General features: G+C 29.9%; 4 protein-coding genes across 6 annotated transcripts in view; 2 read left to right on the top strand and 2 right to left on the bottom strand.

The window, feature by feature from the left end:
* The window catches only part of LOC119604911 (protein cueball), a 20367-nt gene extending 16298 nt beyond the window's left edge, over nt 1-4069 (top strand). The window contains exons 2-4 of the mRNA XM_037957818.1: nt 607-1960; nt 2050-2386; nt 2449-4069. Coding sequence (XP_037813746.1) covers nt 607-1960; nt 2050-2386; nt 2449-2556 — 1799 coding nt within the window. The 3' untranslated portion in view covers nt 2557-4069. The remainder of the gene's footprint in view (nt 1-606; nt 1961-2049; nt 2387-2448) is intronic.
* Nucleotides 4070-4890: 821 nt separating this feature from the next.
* Nucleotides 4891-5866, bottom strand: LOC119604907 (ribonuclease P protein subunit p29). The gene is made up of 2 exons (XM_037957813.1): nt 5580-5866; nt 4891-5514 (listed from the first exon to the last, which is right to left on the bottom strand). Exon 2 carries the CDS (start codon nt 5510-5512, stop codon nt 4892-4894), a length of 621 nt encoding a protein of 206 aa, XP_037813741.1. The 5' UTR covers nt 5513-5514; nt 5580-5866; the 3' UTR covers nt 4891.
* A 93-nt stretch (nt 5867-5959) lies between these two features.
* Nucleotides 5960-14657, top strand: LOC119604906 (cleavage and polyadenylation specificity factor subunit 6). 3 transcript variants are annotated; one of them, XM_037957811.1, is made up of 6 exons: nt 5978-6472; nt 6551-6784; nt 7660-8139; nt 12415-12570; nt 12796-13640; nt 13708-14651. In XM_037957811.1, exons 1-6 carry the CDS (start codon nt 6404-6406, stop codon nt 13982-13984), a joined length of 2061 nt encoding a protein of 686 aa, XP_037813739.1. In that variant the 5' UTR covers nt 5978-6403; the 3' UTR covers nt 13985-14651. The 3 variants fall into 3 exon arrangements, with proteins under 3 accessions (XP_037813740.1, XP_037813739.1, XP_037813738.1); XM_037957810.1 differs by having other exon boundaries at nt 5991-6472; nt 12361-12570; nt 13708-14657; XM_037957812.1 differs by lacking the exon at nt 12415-12570 and having other exon boundaries at nt 5960-6472; nt 13708-14657.
* LOC119604908 (RING-box protein 1A-like) lies at nt 9584-10759 on the bottom strand. Its single transcript, XM_037957814.1, has one exon. It carries the CDS (start codon nt 10667-10669, stop codon nt 10298-10300), a length of 372 nt encoding a protein of 123 aa, XP_037813742.1. The 5' UTR covers nt 10670-10759; the 3' UTR covers nt 9584-10297.
* Nucleotides 14658-15811: the final 1154 nt, after the last annotated feature.

Below are 15811 nucleotides of genomic sequence, written 5' to 3'. Positions count from 1 at the left end.
TATCTATCTATCTATCTATCTATCTATCTATCTATCTATCTATCTATCTATCTATCTATCTATCTATCTATCTATCTATCTATCTATCTGTCTATCTATCTATCTATCTATCTATCTATCTATCTATCTATCTATCTATCTATCTATCTATCTATCTATCTATCAACCATCTTTCAATTGATGAACTAAATTATGCTGATCTCTGCATAATTGATTTTAATTATATTAATAGGGATTCATTTAAGTTCTTTTAACAAGATCCCTGCACTATCAACAGTCTACACAAATGATAAAATCAATAAAAAACTACAAATAAAAAATCCACATTTGTCATAAATTAATCAAGAATATCATATTTGTAGACCCTTTAGATAACGTAATGAAAACTTGATTACTTACTTGCATATGCATACGTGATCGTATCGATCAAATACTTTTAATTTGATAACTAGTAATATGTCCCATGTGATTTAGAAATTTCACAATATCACTTTCATTGACATTCAAATAACTAAATGAATGTCAAGAAATTATTTTCTTTTATTTTTGCAAAATGCGTATTTTTTTAATGTTTTTTTTTCAATGATCTCTTTTGTATATTTGCAGATTTTGCCGTAACCGCCAAAACAAAAATTGTATTTTATGATGAACATTGGCGAGAGATAACCACGTCTGCACATCAATTTGATCAGTTATCGGCAATTGGTTTTGATGAAACCGAAGAAATTGTTTATTTTGCCGATCGTATGCATAATAATGGCAGCATATTCTCACTGAAAATACCCACAGAGCAAAATGATCAACATATTATTGAGAAAATTGTGCAACGTACGCAAAAGGAAATAATTACTGGTATAGCTTATGATCCGCTCAATCGTAATGTTTATTGGGTGGATCAATTAAATCGTAAAATTCATTTTATTTCTATCGATGCTCAGGAAAATGATCTTCCCAAAACTTTGTTGGATTTTACAACTGAAGAGTCGGTGCCTGATGGCATAGCTATTGATATTTGCCGCCGTAAAATCTATTGGACAAATTCTAATTTCCATAATGCTTCCATAGAACGTATGGACTTAAATGGCGACAATCGTGAAGTTATCGTTAGTAAAGATCTTTATTTACCACGTGGTATAGTGGTAGATCAATTGTCGGATCGTATTTTCTGGGTAGTCGATCAACAGGGCATGCATTTTACTGTTGAAAGTGCCCGTTTGGATGGCAGCGATCGTGAGATAATTGTTAAGGGTCTAGATAGTACTCCCTCCAATTTGGCGGTAACAAAAGATTTAATATTCTGGACTGATCGCAGACATAATGCGGTATGGACACACATTAAATTACCTAGCAAGAAGATTAATCAAACCGAGGAACAATACGAAGAAGCCACTAAACCACATATTGTTCTAAAACTAACCGAAACACCCAGTGGCATTGTGTCACGTTCACGTTACATGACAACGCTGCAAAATGATCAACACTGTTCGGGAGTGGTAAATAAAATCAAACACCATCTTTTAAATAGCCCACAAGCAAAAGCCACCCACAACACCACTGAACAGTTTGTAGCAAAACCAGACTATTGTCTAAACGGTGGCGAATATATACCACAAAGTGGTATTTGTATATGTAAAATTGGTTTCAAAGGTGCTCGCTGTGAAACGAGCGAGTGTCATAATTATTGTGTACATGGTACCTGCACCATTTCCTCCTCCTCTTTTCCCAAGTGTGCTTGCCAACGTGGTTTCTATGGTGAACGCTGTCAGGCTTATCGCTGTTCCGGCTACTGTTTCAACGAAGGTGTTTGCAAAATCGAAAGCAATGGTGAACCTTCTTGTGAGTGTCCGGATAATTTCGATGGTCAACGTTGCGAGTTGAATTCAACAGAGATATGTTCGCTGTATTGTAGGATTTTGAAACATGAACCGGATGCGTATGCTCCATTCGGTTGTCATGATATGTAAGTTTTTTCTGGGAACGAGATATTAATCTAAACTATTCCATTTCATTTACTTATTTTCTGTATTTTTTTACATTCCTTTGAAACAGTTGCGAAGAATTGGCCTCAGAAAGCGAGCAGGCTGCTCAAATGTATGCCATACCCACCTACAAACATTTAGAGGTGTGTCGCAATCAAGTTACCTGGACTAACACCCTAATCATAGCACTAGTAGCGGGAGTTGTATTATGCCTAACACTAGTACTCTTAATTGTACATGGTGTCAGACGTTTCTATAAACCAGCCAGACCAAGAATAAAGAAAACCTTTGTGGTGCGTAGACAGCCAGCCTCCGCCTCCGACACGCCCCTAACCAACCGACCCATGGCTACCGAACAATGTGAAATAACTATAGAAAATTGTTGTAATATGAACTATTGTGATACGGTAAGTGTAAAGGAAATTGTTTTTAAAATATTGGATCATTTTTAAAACATACTTATTTACAGCCTTGTTTTGATCCTAAATTGGTGCAACAAACTTTAGCGCGTGATAGCCCCAATACCAAAGAAGATAAAAAAGTTTTAATACACAATATGGAAGATGATTTATATTGAAATACTGCTAATGAGGATGAGGCTGTTAAAAAAAATGAAATAAACAATAATGCAAACAAGTTTTTGGCGTCCATATACCAAACACACATAAAGAGGCCTTAAATCAATGGAAAAATCACAGCCATATAATTTAAAATTTAAATTAAATGGCAGTTTATTAAGTACTTAAATTACTTACATTTCTATGCTCAAACTATTTTACAAAGAAAGGCTAATTTCTTTAACAAATGAATTAAATTGGGTTTTGTTTTTATTTTAAAGTTATTTGATTAAAAAAAAAAAGAAATTTTAAAAAATCTTTAACTTACTTTAAAATATCTCTTCTATTGTAATCTTTTATCTGAATTTTTTTATTATTTATTTTGTTTAAAGAAATTTATTGATTATGTGTTGTTTTAGGGCTAAAAATACAAATTCTAAATTTTACTTAGAACATAATTTATCTTCCAACATAAAAAGGATAATGTTCAACAAACGGGTTTACTTAATTAAGTTAATAATTAGCATTCTATTACAAAAAAAAAACTTATTTTATAAAAAAAAGAAATTGCACAAATTGCAAGTAAAACATACAAAGAAATCACCAACAAAAAGAAAAACTGTCAACAAGCTTTAAGCAATAACACTTAAAAAATACATAAAAAGACGTTAACTCTAAAAAAAAACTAATCATAAAAAAGCTTCTCATTTCGCTTAACAAAAAACAGCATCATTTAATTTTTAGTTATTATTTATTTTCAATGTGATTGAATTACTTAATTTTTTTTTTTTTATTGCAAAAAAATATTTTTGTAAATATTTAAATGAATTATTCAAAATTATTTGAAATCATCTTGCTTAAAAGGGAAAATTAATTTTCTCTTTAAAATTTAAAATCAAAAAGGGTTAAAGTAGTTTAAAATCTTCATTATATATATAAAAAAAGTTCCTTTGTTATAACATATTAATATACAATATGTGTATATATGTATGTATATTAAAAATCCAAAAACCAAATAAGTTAAATGGAATTCATCTTTTTTATTTGTTTTTATTTCAAAAGAAAAATAAATATGTTTAAATATTTAAACACATTTCAAATTAACTGCTCTAACTTACACCATTTACTCTCGGGAAGGTTATTGTGTAATTCTCTTCGATAGAAAACATTTTCGAAACGAATTACAATTTAAACATTCCCTCCCAGATAACTTAAACATGGAACTGTAAGTTATATTTTATATAAAATTTCTATTTTAAGGAATTTTGTATTAAAATACATAGTAGTAATTTTTTTTTTTTAATTTTTTAATTTTATTTTTTTTTTCACACACACACACATTCATTTTAACTGCCACGATATTTTTTATTTTTTAATATATTTTTTTGTTAATATAAATTTTTAATACTGTTCACAGCCATTTAATTTAAAGTAAAAAATGAAATGTAATGTAAATAAATAATAATGAAATTATATATATAGTAATACTTAGTATAATTTAAACGTGTAGTTAAGTTTTAGAAATAAAAAAATTAAAAAAAAAATTATCACTTTTTATTTTTTAAAAGAACTAAAGTGTTGCAAGGTTTGTATTGTTTTAAAGTAATTCACTTAAAAGAAAATTTATATATTTATGAACATTTTAAATATATTTTTAAGTTTTTTTCATGTTAAAAAGTGGAAAATTTTAATAAATTTATCTTAAATTTGAATAAAATATATCTAACTATTTATCTATGTATCTATCTATCTATCTATCTATCTATCTATCTATCTATCTATCTATCTATCTATCTATCTATCTATCTATCTATCTATCTATCTATCTATCTATCTATCTATCTATCTATCTATCTATCTATCTATCTATCTATCTATCTATCTATCAATCAATCAATCAATCTATCTATCTATCTATCTATCTATCTATCTATCTATCTATCTATCTATCTATCTATTTATCTATTTATCTATTTATCTATTTATCTATCTATCTATCTATCTATCTATCTATCCATCTATCTATCTATCTATCTATCTATCTATCTATCTATCTATCTATCTATCTATCTATCTATCTATCTATCTATCTATCTATCTATCTATCTATCTATCTATCTATTTATCTATCTATCTATCTATCTATCTATCTATCTATCTATCTATCTATCTATCTATCTATCTATCTATTTATCTATCTATCTATCTATCTATCTATCTATCTATCTATCTATCTATCTATCTATCTATCTATCTATCTATCTATCTATCTATCTATACATCTATCTATCCATCTATCTAATTTTATATATAGCCTATAAAATGACTATAGTGAATACAAAAATCAGGAGATATTTATTCAAAAGGTTCAATGAAATTCTTTATTTTCTTAACGGATCGTTCCGCTGGACGTATACACAAATGTTTACCAAATATTGTAAATTCCATATTTCCCAATTTCATACCGAAAACACATTCACTTTTTGGAATCGTACGTAAACAATCATCTTTTCCCAATAATTTTAGAACATTTTTTGTATCCAATACCACAATACCCGATAGGCCCACCAGCGTTGGGCATTTTGACTGCATAACATACATTTTGGCACCATGTAAATCGGTTTTAACCAACAGTTTACTAAATGCATCATAACCGGCATCATATAATCGAGGTACTTGATCTCCTTCCCGTAAACCCAAATGTTCTTTCATATAACCCTTCCACAGGCGATGTAGGGGTAAAGCTTCCGTATATTTCATTTGTCGTGTGGGTAGGGTATGTAATCCTAACTGAGCATATTCTCGTCTATTAAGTGTAGTAGATTTTAGTGATTTTCTTTTACGACTTAATTGTTTTTTACTCTTTGATCCCTGCAGCATTGTTATATGTTCGGGGTTAATGTCGACGCAATCACGTCGGCTGGGTACTACCATATTGGTAAGATATTCTTTCAGGGATTGCATTTGATGGTCCATGTCTAGGGTAAATAAGAAATATGTTAAAATTTTCTAATTAAATTAAGTGCTCCCAATGTGTACTTACTGGTGTTTTAAAATTACAGCTAAAATTGAATGTTTACAAATGGAAAACAAACAATTGTTTTGTTTTTTTGTATTTTTTTTTCGTTTACAGACACGTGTTAATGGTTGTAAAAAATGGCAAGGTAAATAGTTACCTCTTGTCAACAGATTAAAGCGATTTGAAAAATAATTAACATTTATATTGGATATTAAGATATTTTCTAACAATAAAAGATGATTTTTATAAAGTTCAAATCTTTTTTAAAGTTTTGCTTTTGAAAACGTATATATTAAACATAGATTTTAGTGCTACCTATTTTAGCGATTTTTTCTGTTGATCACACTTTTTGCTACAACTCTGAGTACGTATAACAACTCTGTAAAAATGCAACTCTATTTTTTAGGTAAGCCATTTTGTATGCAGAAATCTACACAAGTTTTCTTTTTGCAGATGAAAATTTTCATGTGAAGATTTTCGTTCAGAGTTAAACTACTATTAAAATATTAAATAATTCATAAATGGCATATGAAAAATACTTAATAAAGTCTATTTTTAAATTGTGAATAGTGAAAACCATAAACTACTTGAATAAATACGTATAAAAACTGTTTTTTCCAAAAGCAGCTAAGAGGAAAAGTGGAATTAATTATAACAGGGCACCGGTGAGGTGTGCTCACACAGAAGAAGAACTTTGAAAGAAAAAATTAGCTAGCGTGTGTATGTGTTAAAACTATTGTAAAAGAAAAGGAGGGAAGTGAAAAAAATTGTTAGTTACTTTCATGTTTATTGGGCTACACATTGTTTTTAAGAACTTATAGACGAGTTTTAAACAATTGTTAGCAAATATGGCTGACGGCGTGGTGTTAGATCTCTACGCCGAAGATTTGGATAAAGATTTTTCTGCCCAAAATCAGGTATGTATTTTAAATTACATGCATATGTATATTATAATGTAAATTGCAAAAATTTAATATAATCATTGTTATTTTAAGGATGAATTTGCTGCCGAGGGTGTAGATTTGTATGATGATATAGGCGCCCCACCGGAAACAACAACTGGCACTGCAGCCGTAACTGTTGGTGGTGAAAGTCCCAGCCAGGCTGGTAGTGGCGCCGATGAGGCCGGTACAGCCGGCTCAAATGGAGTTTACCATCAAGGCAGTGGTAGTTTGGCTCCTAATCAAGTGGGACGTCGTTTTCAACTTTATGTTGGCAATTTAACATGGGTGAGTACTATTTACCAGTTCATTAGTAATACTTGTATAAAATACATAGGAGTATGGTGTACGTTATGCATTAATTTTAGTTTGATAAAGATTTTTATAGAATTTGGGAGATATTTTAACAAAATTTAGTTAAAAGTTTGAATTCTATAGAAAATGTGTTATAAATATAAAACCTAATTATGTACACATAGGTAGTAAACGGCATAGTTAGGTAGTAAACTACATAGTAAACAAATAGTTTCCGCCAAAATTTGTATTGCTGCAAATATCAGTCTTAAAATATGTATGTATGTATATGCATACATGTTTTCATGCTATTTGATAAGTACAAATTAATTTTAAAATTTAACAAACCTGAACCTCTACTATCTAGATTTGAAATCTACATTTCTTTTTCCAAATCTCATGATTTTTATTGATGATTTGTTGCTGATATTTAAGAATTTCGAAGCTATTTTTATGGTTCGGTTAGGTTTATTAGGTATAACTTGTTTACAGTCCTAAACAGCTTAAATCGCAAATTAATCATTAAATAATCATTCGATTTTAGATTAAGATAACTTTAAAGATTTGTATAAGGCATTTACGATAAACCATACATTTTTCCAAAATTTGTATTATTTTCAAAAATTAATACTGAAAACTTTTCCTTAATAGATATCAAGTCTTCGTTTAATAATTTTTCGTTTAAATCGGGTTCTGAATCCTGCATCGTTTTCATTGTTATAAACTTAAAACGAATATAGTTAAGGAATCTAATGAAGTATGAAGGTTGAATTACAATTGATCTAAACAAATTTAAAAAGTTAAATTTTTATAAAAAAAACTTTCGTAAATAAAATTTATTAATATTACAATTTTGCTAATTTTTATAGTGGAGCACCGATCAAGACATTGCAAATGTTATGCGTGATATTGGTGTTACCGATTTCCAAGAAGTAAAATTTTTCGAAAATCGTGCAAATGGCCAGTCGAAAGGCTTTTGTGTTGTATCCTTAGGCTCGGAGGCTAGTTTACGTTTGGTTTTAGAACGTTTACCCAAAAAGGAATTACATGGCCAGGCGCCAGTTGTTACATATCCAACAAAGCAAGCCTTAAATCAATTTGAGAGTCTACAAAAAACACGACCCGTACCACCACCACAACAAAATGGACCACCACGCGGTCCAACACCCGGCGGCCCACTGATGCCCGGAGGTCCCATGCCACCACATCCTGGAGCACCTCAAGGCGTACCACCTGGTCACCAGCCACGTTTAATGAACCCGAATATGCCACCAGGACAATTTCGACCACAGCATATGCCTCCCTTGGGACCACCAGTTGGTCCAAATTCTGGATCATCTCGCATGCAGGTATGTTGTGTATAAATTATACCATTTCCCACCTAAATATTATTGTATTTTTGTCTTAAACGTCTTTTAAAATAAATAATATCTTTAGTAGTAGTTGCATTCAGATTAATTTCTTGTGTTATGTTAATTTATTTCTCTTAATACCTTTGTATTATTATTATTTATAATAAAACGGTCGTGGTTTTTATCATATTTTTTACTATTTTCTAATAAATATTTTGTGGTATTTTTAATTTTTAACATCTCAATTGTTCTGAATGCCTGTTATAAGTTTTTGTTTTCTAAAAAAGTTTCATTCAATTCATATTCATAATTTATTATAAATTATAGCCTAAAATATGAAATAATTTTAAAAAATTAAACATGTATTTTGAGCAAAAAAATTATGTATTTCAGAGCAATTAAATTTAATATTTTTCTTTTATATAAAACTATTCACATTACTTTAAGCCAATGTGTTAAAAACCAATTCAAATATCAAAAATTTAAAATGTATACAAAATCTGTGATGCAGAAATTAATATTATTTATTTTTCTTGTTTCAAAAAGAACGTATTGTTTTGTTGTTTTTTTTATGTAATACATTTAAATGCATAATTAATTTGGAAATAATTTTCTTTTCTGTTGTAAGTTTAATTAAAATCATAAAATATTTGTTCTACAATTTGCGTACTATTTACTATTAATTAATAAGAAAATTTTTATTTCGTAACAATGAAACCAAAAAGAAAGTGTTCTATAATATTTTATAGAAACTGTGAAAATGTGATATTTACTTTTCTTTCTCTTACTTTAACATAATATGACTATAATACCATAAGAATAAAAAGCATGTTTTTTATTATCATTTCATTTTTCTAATATACTCCATGTAAATAGTTGTGATATTTATTAATGTAATATTAATACATATTTTTAAAAATTCATTTAAAATGTTTTCCTTGATTACAAAAAGGCATTTATATGTTTTAAAATGCCTATAGAGAGTTGAATTTTTTATAAGAAAAATAAAATGTTTTAACTTTACATTTTACCGACATTTGTTGTATTTACATTTGTTATACCACATATTGCATTAAAATTGTCAAAAGAAAATAATGCATTTACAATTGAAAAAATGTAAATAATTAAAAAAAGTTTTGAGTTGTGTTAAACATGTTGTATACCATACATATATAATGAAAAATAAAAGAAAAATATTCTATAATGAAAAGAAATATTTATTTTTTGGGATAGCGAAAATAAACAACAACAACATCATAATTTTCTATCCGAAATATTTGATGACTTTAGGAAATGGATAACAATTATATTTTTTTAATTTTTTTTTTCAATTTTATAGTATTATCGTTTAGTTTTGGATCGAATTTTGAAATTAAAAATTTTGAACATTTTTTCAAAATGTCACATAAATTGAAATGTTAAAATTTTGTAACTTGACAGACTATACATATTCTAAGTACATTTATCGATTGCTCAGGACATAAATTATAACTGATATTAATATCCTGATGATTTTTTCCACATTTTCACTATTTTCCAACTCTTATTAACCAAGTTTTGCTTTTTGTCAAAAGAAGACCTGCCATTGGAATGCTTACTGATACGGTAAAATGGCTTTGGTTCTATTTGCCAGATAGGAAACGATGAAATCAGTTTCGAAACATGTTCGATATACTATGTAAATGTTTTATTCTCACTTGTGCTTGTCGTAAAATTCAATAATTTATAAAAATCTAAATCTCGTTACTAAATTTTATAGTTAGTTATACTTCAGAAAATAATTTTATTATTACTAAATAATTCAATTCTGTAGAATTCGTTCCATAATTGACACAAGACATCATATATAGGGCCAGTTCAGTTCTAGTTTAATTCTATTTCAGTTCCAGTTTAATTCTAATTCAGTTCAGTTCTAGTTCCATTCTAGTTTAGTTTTAGTTCAGTTCCAGTTTAGTTCTACATAATTTCTAGTTCAATTTCTGGTTCAATTTTTACGTGATAAAATTTCATTCTTTATTTCGTAGTTTTCAAGAAGTTAAAATGCAAAATTCAGAAGTGCATTGTCGATTCATACATATAGTTGCTTTGTCAACAAAATTCTATTGTATTCTAATGTTACAATTTCATATCAAAATATAAATTAAATCAAATTCTCTTAACGGCCATATTTCTGATAATCCCATTCTTTATTATCCAATGGACATACTTGACGTGTTTTCAACCAACGTGAAATGCAATGAAAATGAAATGCATGATTACAAGTGCCCCATGCCACGGTACATTCATCTTTTGTACTCGAACATAGAGGATTCGCTTGACATTCAATACACAGATCCATTATTTGATTACGACATATGGCACAATTATCGACGGCTAAATCCCACGACCATAAAGCTTGTGCCTGCCATTTTTTAATTATAAAACGTTTTCCCTTTCGCTTAGAACTGCAAGTGGGTAAATCATCGTCATCCATGTTACGTAAATCTTCAGAATCGTTTTCGTTATCAACTTCCATGAGATTAGACATGTTTTAAAATGTAATTAAAATAGTTTTATTTTCCCGTAAATGAAGTTTAACTCGAAATTTTTATGTTTGTTTTACAAAAAGCTGGGTTTCCCAATTTTTTTTTATCATAAATTTGCTTCCACAATTATTTTCGGTTTGACAATGTTAGATATATAATCAAAAGACGTTTTGCAGTTAATTCTATTACAGTTCTAGTTCAGTTCATCTTTAGTTTTAGATCTGTTCTAGTTAGTTCTAGATCTGTTCTAGTTCCGTTATAGTTCCGTTATAGTTCAGTTCTTGTTCTAGTTCAGTTCTAGTTCAGTTCTAGTTCATTTCTAGTTCAGTTCTAGTTCAAGTTCAGTTCTAGTTCAAATCTAGTTCAGTTCTAGTTCAGTTATAGTTCAGTTCTAGTTCAGTTCTAGTTCAGTTCTAGTTCAGTTCTAGTTCAGTTCTAGTTTAGTTCTAGTTCAGTTCTAGTTCAGTTCTAGTTCAGTTCTAGTTCAGTTCTAGTTCAGTTCTAGTTCAGTTCTAGTTCAGTTCTAGTTCAGTTCTAGTTCAGTTCTAGTTCAGTTCTAGTTCAGTTCTAGTTCAGTTCTAGTTCAGTTCTAGTTCAGTTCTAGTTCAGTTCTAGTTCAGTTCTAGTTCAGTTCTAGTTCAGTTCTAGTTCAGTTCTAGTTCAGTTCTAGTTCAGTTCTAGTTCAGTTCTAGTTCAGTTCTAGTTCAGTTCTAGTTCAGTTCTAGTTCAGTTCTAGTTCAGTTCTAGTTCAGTTCTAGTTCAGTTCTAGTTCAGTTCTAGTTCAGTTCTAGTTCAGTTCTAGTTCAGTTCTAGTTCAGTTCTAGTTCAGTTCTAGTTCAGTTCTAGTTCAGTTCTAGTTCAGTTCTAGTTCAGTTCTAGTTCAGTTCTAGTTCAGTTCTAGTTCAGTTCTAGTTCAGTTTTAGTTCAGTTCTAGTTCAGTTCTAGCTTAGTTCTAGTTCAATTCTAGTTTAGTTATTTTTCAATTCTAGTCTACTAGTGCTATTTTTTATTGTTCATTGATTGGTTTATGGACGCTTCCTTTGGATTGTTTATGAACTAGTCCTTTGTCTGGACTATCCTATTGTATATTCTATCTACTAGTTTATAGTCTGTTGACTTGTGTATAGAATATAAAACGATGTAGCGTATTTTTCTTCTTTACATTTGAGTTTCTCAACATTTTTAAAAGAAAAAATCGGTAATTGATTTAGAAATTTATAAAATTTTATATAAATTATTGAGAATTGTCTATAAAGAAATAATTTATCGATAATGTTTAAGGCATTTTATATTTATAGTTAAAATGAAAAAAACTTTACTTCATAAAGGATGCTCAAGAAAAGTATAAATTTATTTTTATTTTTTTTTTGTTTATTATTCAGTCAACTACATAATCCTAGGAAAAGTAGTTATAAAACAGTAATACTAATAACAATAGGAATTAAATTAAATAATATGTACTAATAATTAATACATAAGAATATTAAAAAATAGCAATTTTAGTGTTTTATTAAATCGTTACAATTTGAAGCTATATTTTTGTATGTTTTTCAGTTTCTTTTACATTTTATACTTTTGCTACTATATCAACATATTCGTAGTAAAATTTAGAAGTTTTTATATAAATCTATAGTTTAATATGATATTTGTTAGTTATTATTGTTACTATTATTCAATTATCTCTAATTCCAAGTTTAACTCCACAAATTCTATCACTTTCATCTCCCACAACAAAAACCATCAACAGCAACCACCCATGCACCAAGGACCACCAATGGTACCGCAACAAGGTATGCAAGGTCCTCCACGCTTTGGGCAGCAACAACCGCAATGGCCTGGACAACCACGGCCTAATGGACCAAGACCGGGACCATTAAATGGACCACCACAACGGCCACAAATGGTAAAGAACTTCATTAATTCATTACAGTAGTTAAAGTTATTTTTAAAACGTCTAAATTATAACGATTTGAAGGTTAAAGCATTCAGAATATTGAGATACATGTGTAAAATAAGGAAAAAATTGTAAAAAAGAAAAAAAATCATCATTCAGGTCTTAGGATTTTTTTGTGTGTTTGCAAATTTTAAGCTAAAGTTTAAATGTAATTAATGTTATTTTAATATTCAGTTCCAGGGACCACCAGGTGGTATGCCCATGCGTGGCCCTCGTCCCGATTGGAGGCCACCTATGCATGGTGGCTTTCCACCTCAAGGTCCACCCGGTGGCCCACCACAGGGACCACCCCATATGCAAGGACCTCCTAGAGGTCCTCCAGGTGGTCCACCTCAAATGGGTGGTCCAGGTGGCCCGCCTCCTGGTGGACCTCATGGCGGACCAGGCGGTCCTGCTCCTCATGTCAATCCAGCATTCTTCAATCAACCTGGTGGAGGACCACCACAACATCCGGGTGGACCACCAATGGCAGGTGGTCCGCCACATGGACCTCCCGGTCCAGGTCCTCAGCAAGGTATGAATATGCCTCCACAACATGGCCCACCACCTCACTTCGCCCAACAAGGAGCACCACGTGGTCCTTGGCCGGGTCCGCCAGGGCCTGTCAAACCTCAAGGTCCTTTCCCCGATCAAGCCGCCCTAGGGCCACAACTGAGCGAAGCTGAATTTGAAGAAATCATGGGTCGCAATCGCACTGTCAGCAGTTCGGCCATTGCTCGTGCCGTCTCCGATGCAGCCGCCGGCGAATATTCCAGTGCTATTGAAACTTTAGTTACAGCAATCTCACTGATTAAACAATCGAAAGTGGCACATGATGAACGTTGCAAGATTTTAATAAGTTCCCTACAGGATACTTTGCATGGCATTGAAACAAAGAGTTACAACAGACGGGAACGCTCTCGATCCCGCGAGCGATCTCATCGCCAAAGGCCGCGCCGCGAGAGATCATCATCAAGATATCGTGAAAGATCACGAGAAAGAGAACGTGACCGTGAAAGAGATCGTGATCGTGATGCCGGGTATGATACACATAAATTTAATAAATTAATTCAAAGCAAACTTATTAATCTTATCTACATATTTTAGTTATCGTGAACGTAGCAGAAGTCGCGAACGTGAACGTCCTAGCACTAATGATCACTACAGAGATGATAGCTCCAGCCGATCTGCTCGCGCACGCAAATCACCCGAACAGCCAAGCGGAGATCCCAGTAATGAGGCACCCTCAAAACGAGGTTACTACGAAGAACGTTACCGAGGTTCAGATCGTGAGAGAGAACGCGACCGTGATCGTGATCGCGAGCGTGATCGTGACCGTGATCGCGAGCGTGAACGTGATAGAGAACATCGTTCAAGGCATTAGAAATACATGCAACAAGACACACAAACAACAACAAAAAATTTCTTAGATGTAACATAAATATTCTTCATTCACCAACAACACTATATGAAAGGGAAATTAACAACAAAACTACAATGAAATACAACAAAACAGTCATTTCAATTCGTTTTATTTAATGTATAATTGAAATTATTTCAACATAATTGATACTATACATACAAAAAAGTCAAACGAAGATTAGAATTTAAAATAATGATTGGATAGCTACCATCAACAACTGAAATGTTGAGAAATGCTTAAAATTAATAACAAAATTTGTAAAATGTTTTCAATAATAACAATAACAATAATAATTAATAATTCAACTGGACGTAGAGAACAGGATACAATTTATAACAAGAAATGTGTACACAAGAACAACAAGAGCAAACATGGTCTTCAAAATATTTAAAACAACAATACCACTAAAAACTACAAATCTGGCCTTTTGTAATGGATTAATATTCGTGGAGACTATTACGACGGCTTATTCTTATTTCTTCTCATTATTATTATTATCTACATATAAACACACACACCTAGTTTGTAAATTGATATTTCAGTTTATTAATAAAACAAAAAGAAAATATATAATATTATCAATTTAAAAAAAGTCTTAAAAAGCTAAAAAAAAATTAAACAAAATTACTTAAAATTGCTGTATTTTTTTAATTTATATTGTAAAAATCTATTAATATTAATAGTTAGTTTTTCTAAAGCATATTGCTTTAAGTTTATAATTGTTTAGTAAACTAAGGGGAGTTGGTCATATTCTGTGGGAGCTGAAATACGTGGTCAATGTTCTTAACTACAGTGCAAGTTTATTTGATATTAAAACAAATTTTCTTTAAATTTTTTAAAGAATTTTTCACATATTTTATTCAAAGTTTATTAATATTAAACTACTTTTTAGTTGATTCAAAACTTCCAAATTGGTTAAAAATTTATTTGCGATCCCATATATACATCGCTCATATATACAATTTTCTAAAGCCCTCTTTGGTTTCCAAATCTTGTATAATTCTATCAGACATGCTTTTGAGAAGATTCCTATTTAAAATCAGTAGAATCGATCCATATCCGAAATTTCGAAAAACCGCTATTTATGATTTTTCCAGAATTTTGCATAAATTTCCTATTATATGTTCAATATGAACATTAGAGTGTTCCGAAATATATCAGAAAATATAGTAAAAAAACATGGGTTTCTTTACTTAAAACTTGATTTTTGTTTTAATCAACTATTATTTAATTTTCGAAAATTTAAAGTTATGATCGAAAAAGAATATTTAAAAAAAATATATATAAATCTTGTATCTTATATTTTCCAATTTCAAACTAAAAATTTTTTCCAAATAATTTAGAATTTTTCGTGAATTTTCAAGTTTTTGAAATGTGCAATTAGAATATAACCTTTTTAAGAAGTGTTCTTATTTTCTAAAACATTTTTCCAAGCTTTAAATCATGGGGAACATAAAAATAGAATTTTTCAATGGAAATCAATTTCTTTTTCCAATTTAGAACTTACTAATTTTGAATATAATTTTACAATTTTCATGAATTTTAAAGTATTTGTGAAAATTTTCGAAAAAAATTCTTTAAAACATAAAACTAAAACTTTAAATTTATTGGAAACTTTTTACATTTTCTGCTATTGAATTGAATATTTTGTTATAAAACTGTGATAATTAACTCTGTGATATTTATATTATAAATTAAAAAAAAAATATATGTGTTTTAATTTATAATTATAAAATTGTTAAATATTATTCAAAAATAAATAGTATTTCAAAAAATAAACAAATCTTA

This window comes from Lucilia sericata, unplaced genomic scaffold (genome assembly GCF_015586225.1).
Source record: "Lucilia sericata isolate MDLA Ls3-8-SP2 unplaced genomic scaffold, ASM1558622v1 Contig000443F_arrow, whole genome shotgun sequence".
NCBI lineage: Eukaryota > Metazoa > Arthropoda > Insecta > Diptera > Calliphoridae > Lucilia > Lucilia sericata.
Note: the sequence above shows the minus strand (reverse complement) of the source record. Positions and strands in the feature narration are given on the sequence as shown.

Excerpts from the sequence above, each read along its gene's own strand:
- LOC119604907 (XM_037957813.1), bottom strand. The coding sequence starts at position 5,512 with ATGGACCATCAAATGCAATCCCTGAAAGAATATCTTACCAATATGGTA.
- LOC119604906 (XM_037957810.1), top strand. The coding sequence starts at position 6,404 with ATGGCTGACGGCGTGGTGTTAGATCTCTACGCCGAAGATTTGGATAAA. Across the intron at positions 6,473-6,550 it reads ATTTTTCTGCCCAAAATCAG|GATGAATTTGCTGCCGAGGG; the intron begins GTATGTATTTTA and ends TGTTATTTTAAG. Across the intron at positions 12,571-12,795 it reads CACCACAACGGCCACAAATG|TTCCAGGGACCACCAGGTGG; the intron begins GTAAAGAACTTC and ends TTTAATATTCAG.
- LOC119604908 (XM_037957814.1), bottom strand. The coding sequence starts at position 10,669 with ATGTCTAATCTCATGGAAGTTGATAACGAAAACGATTCTGAAGATTTA.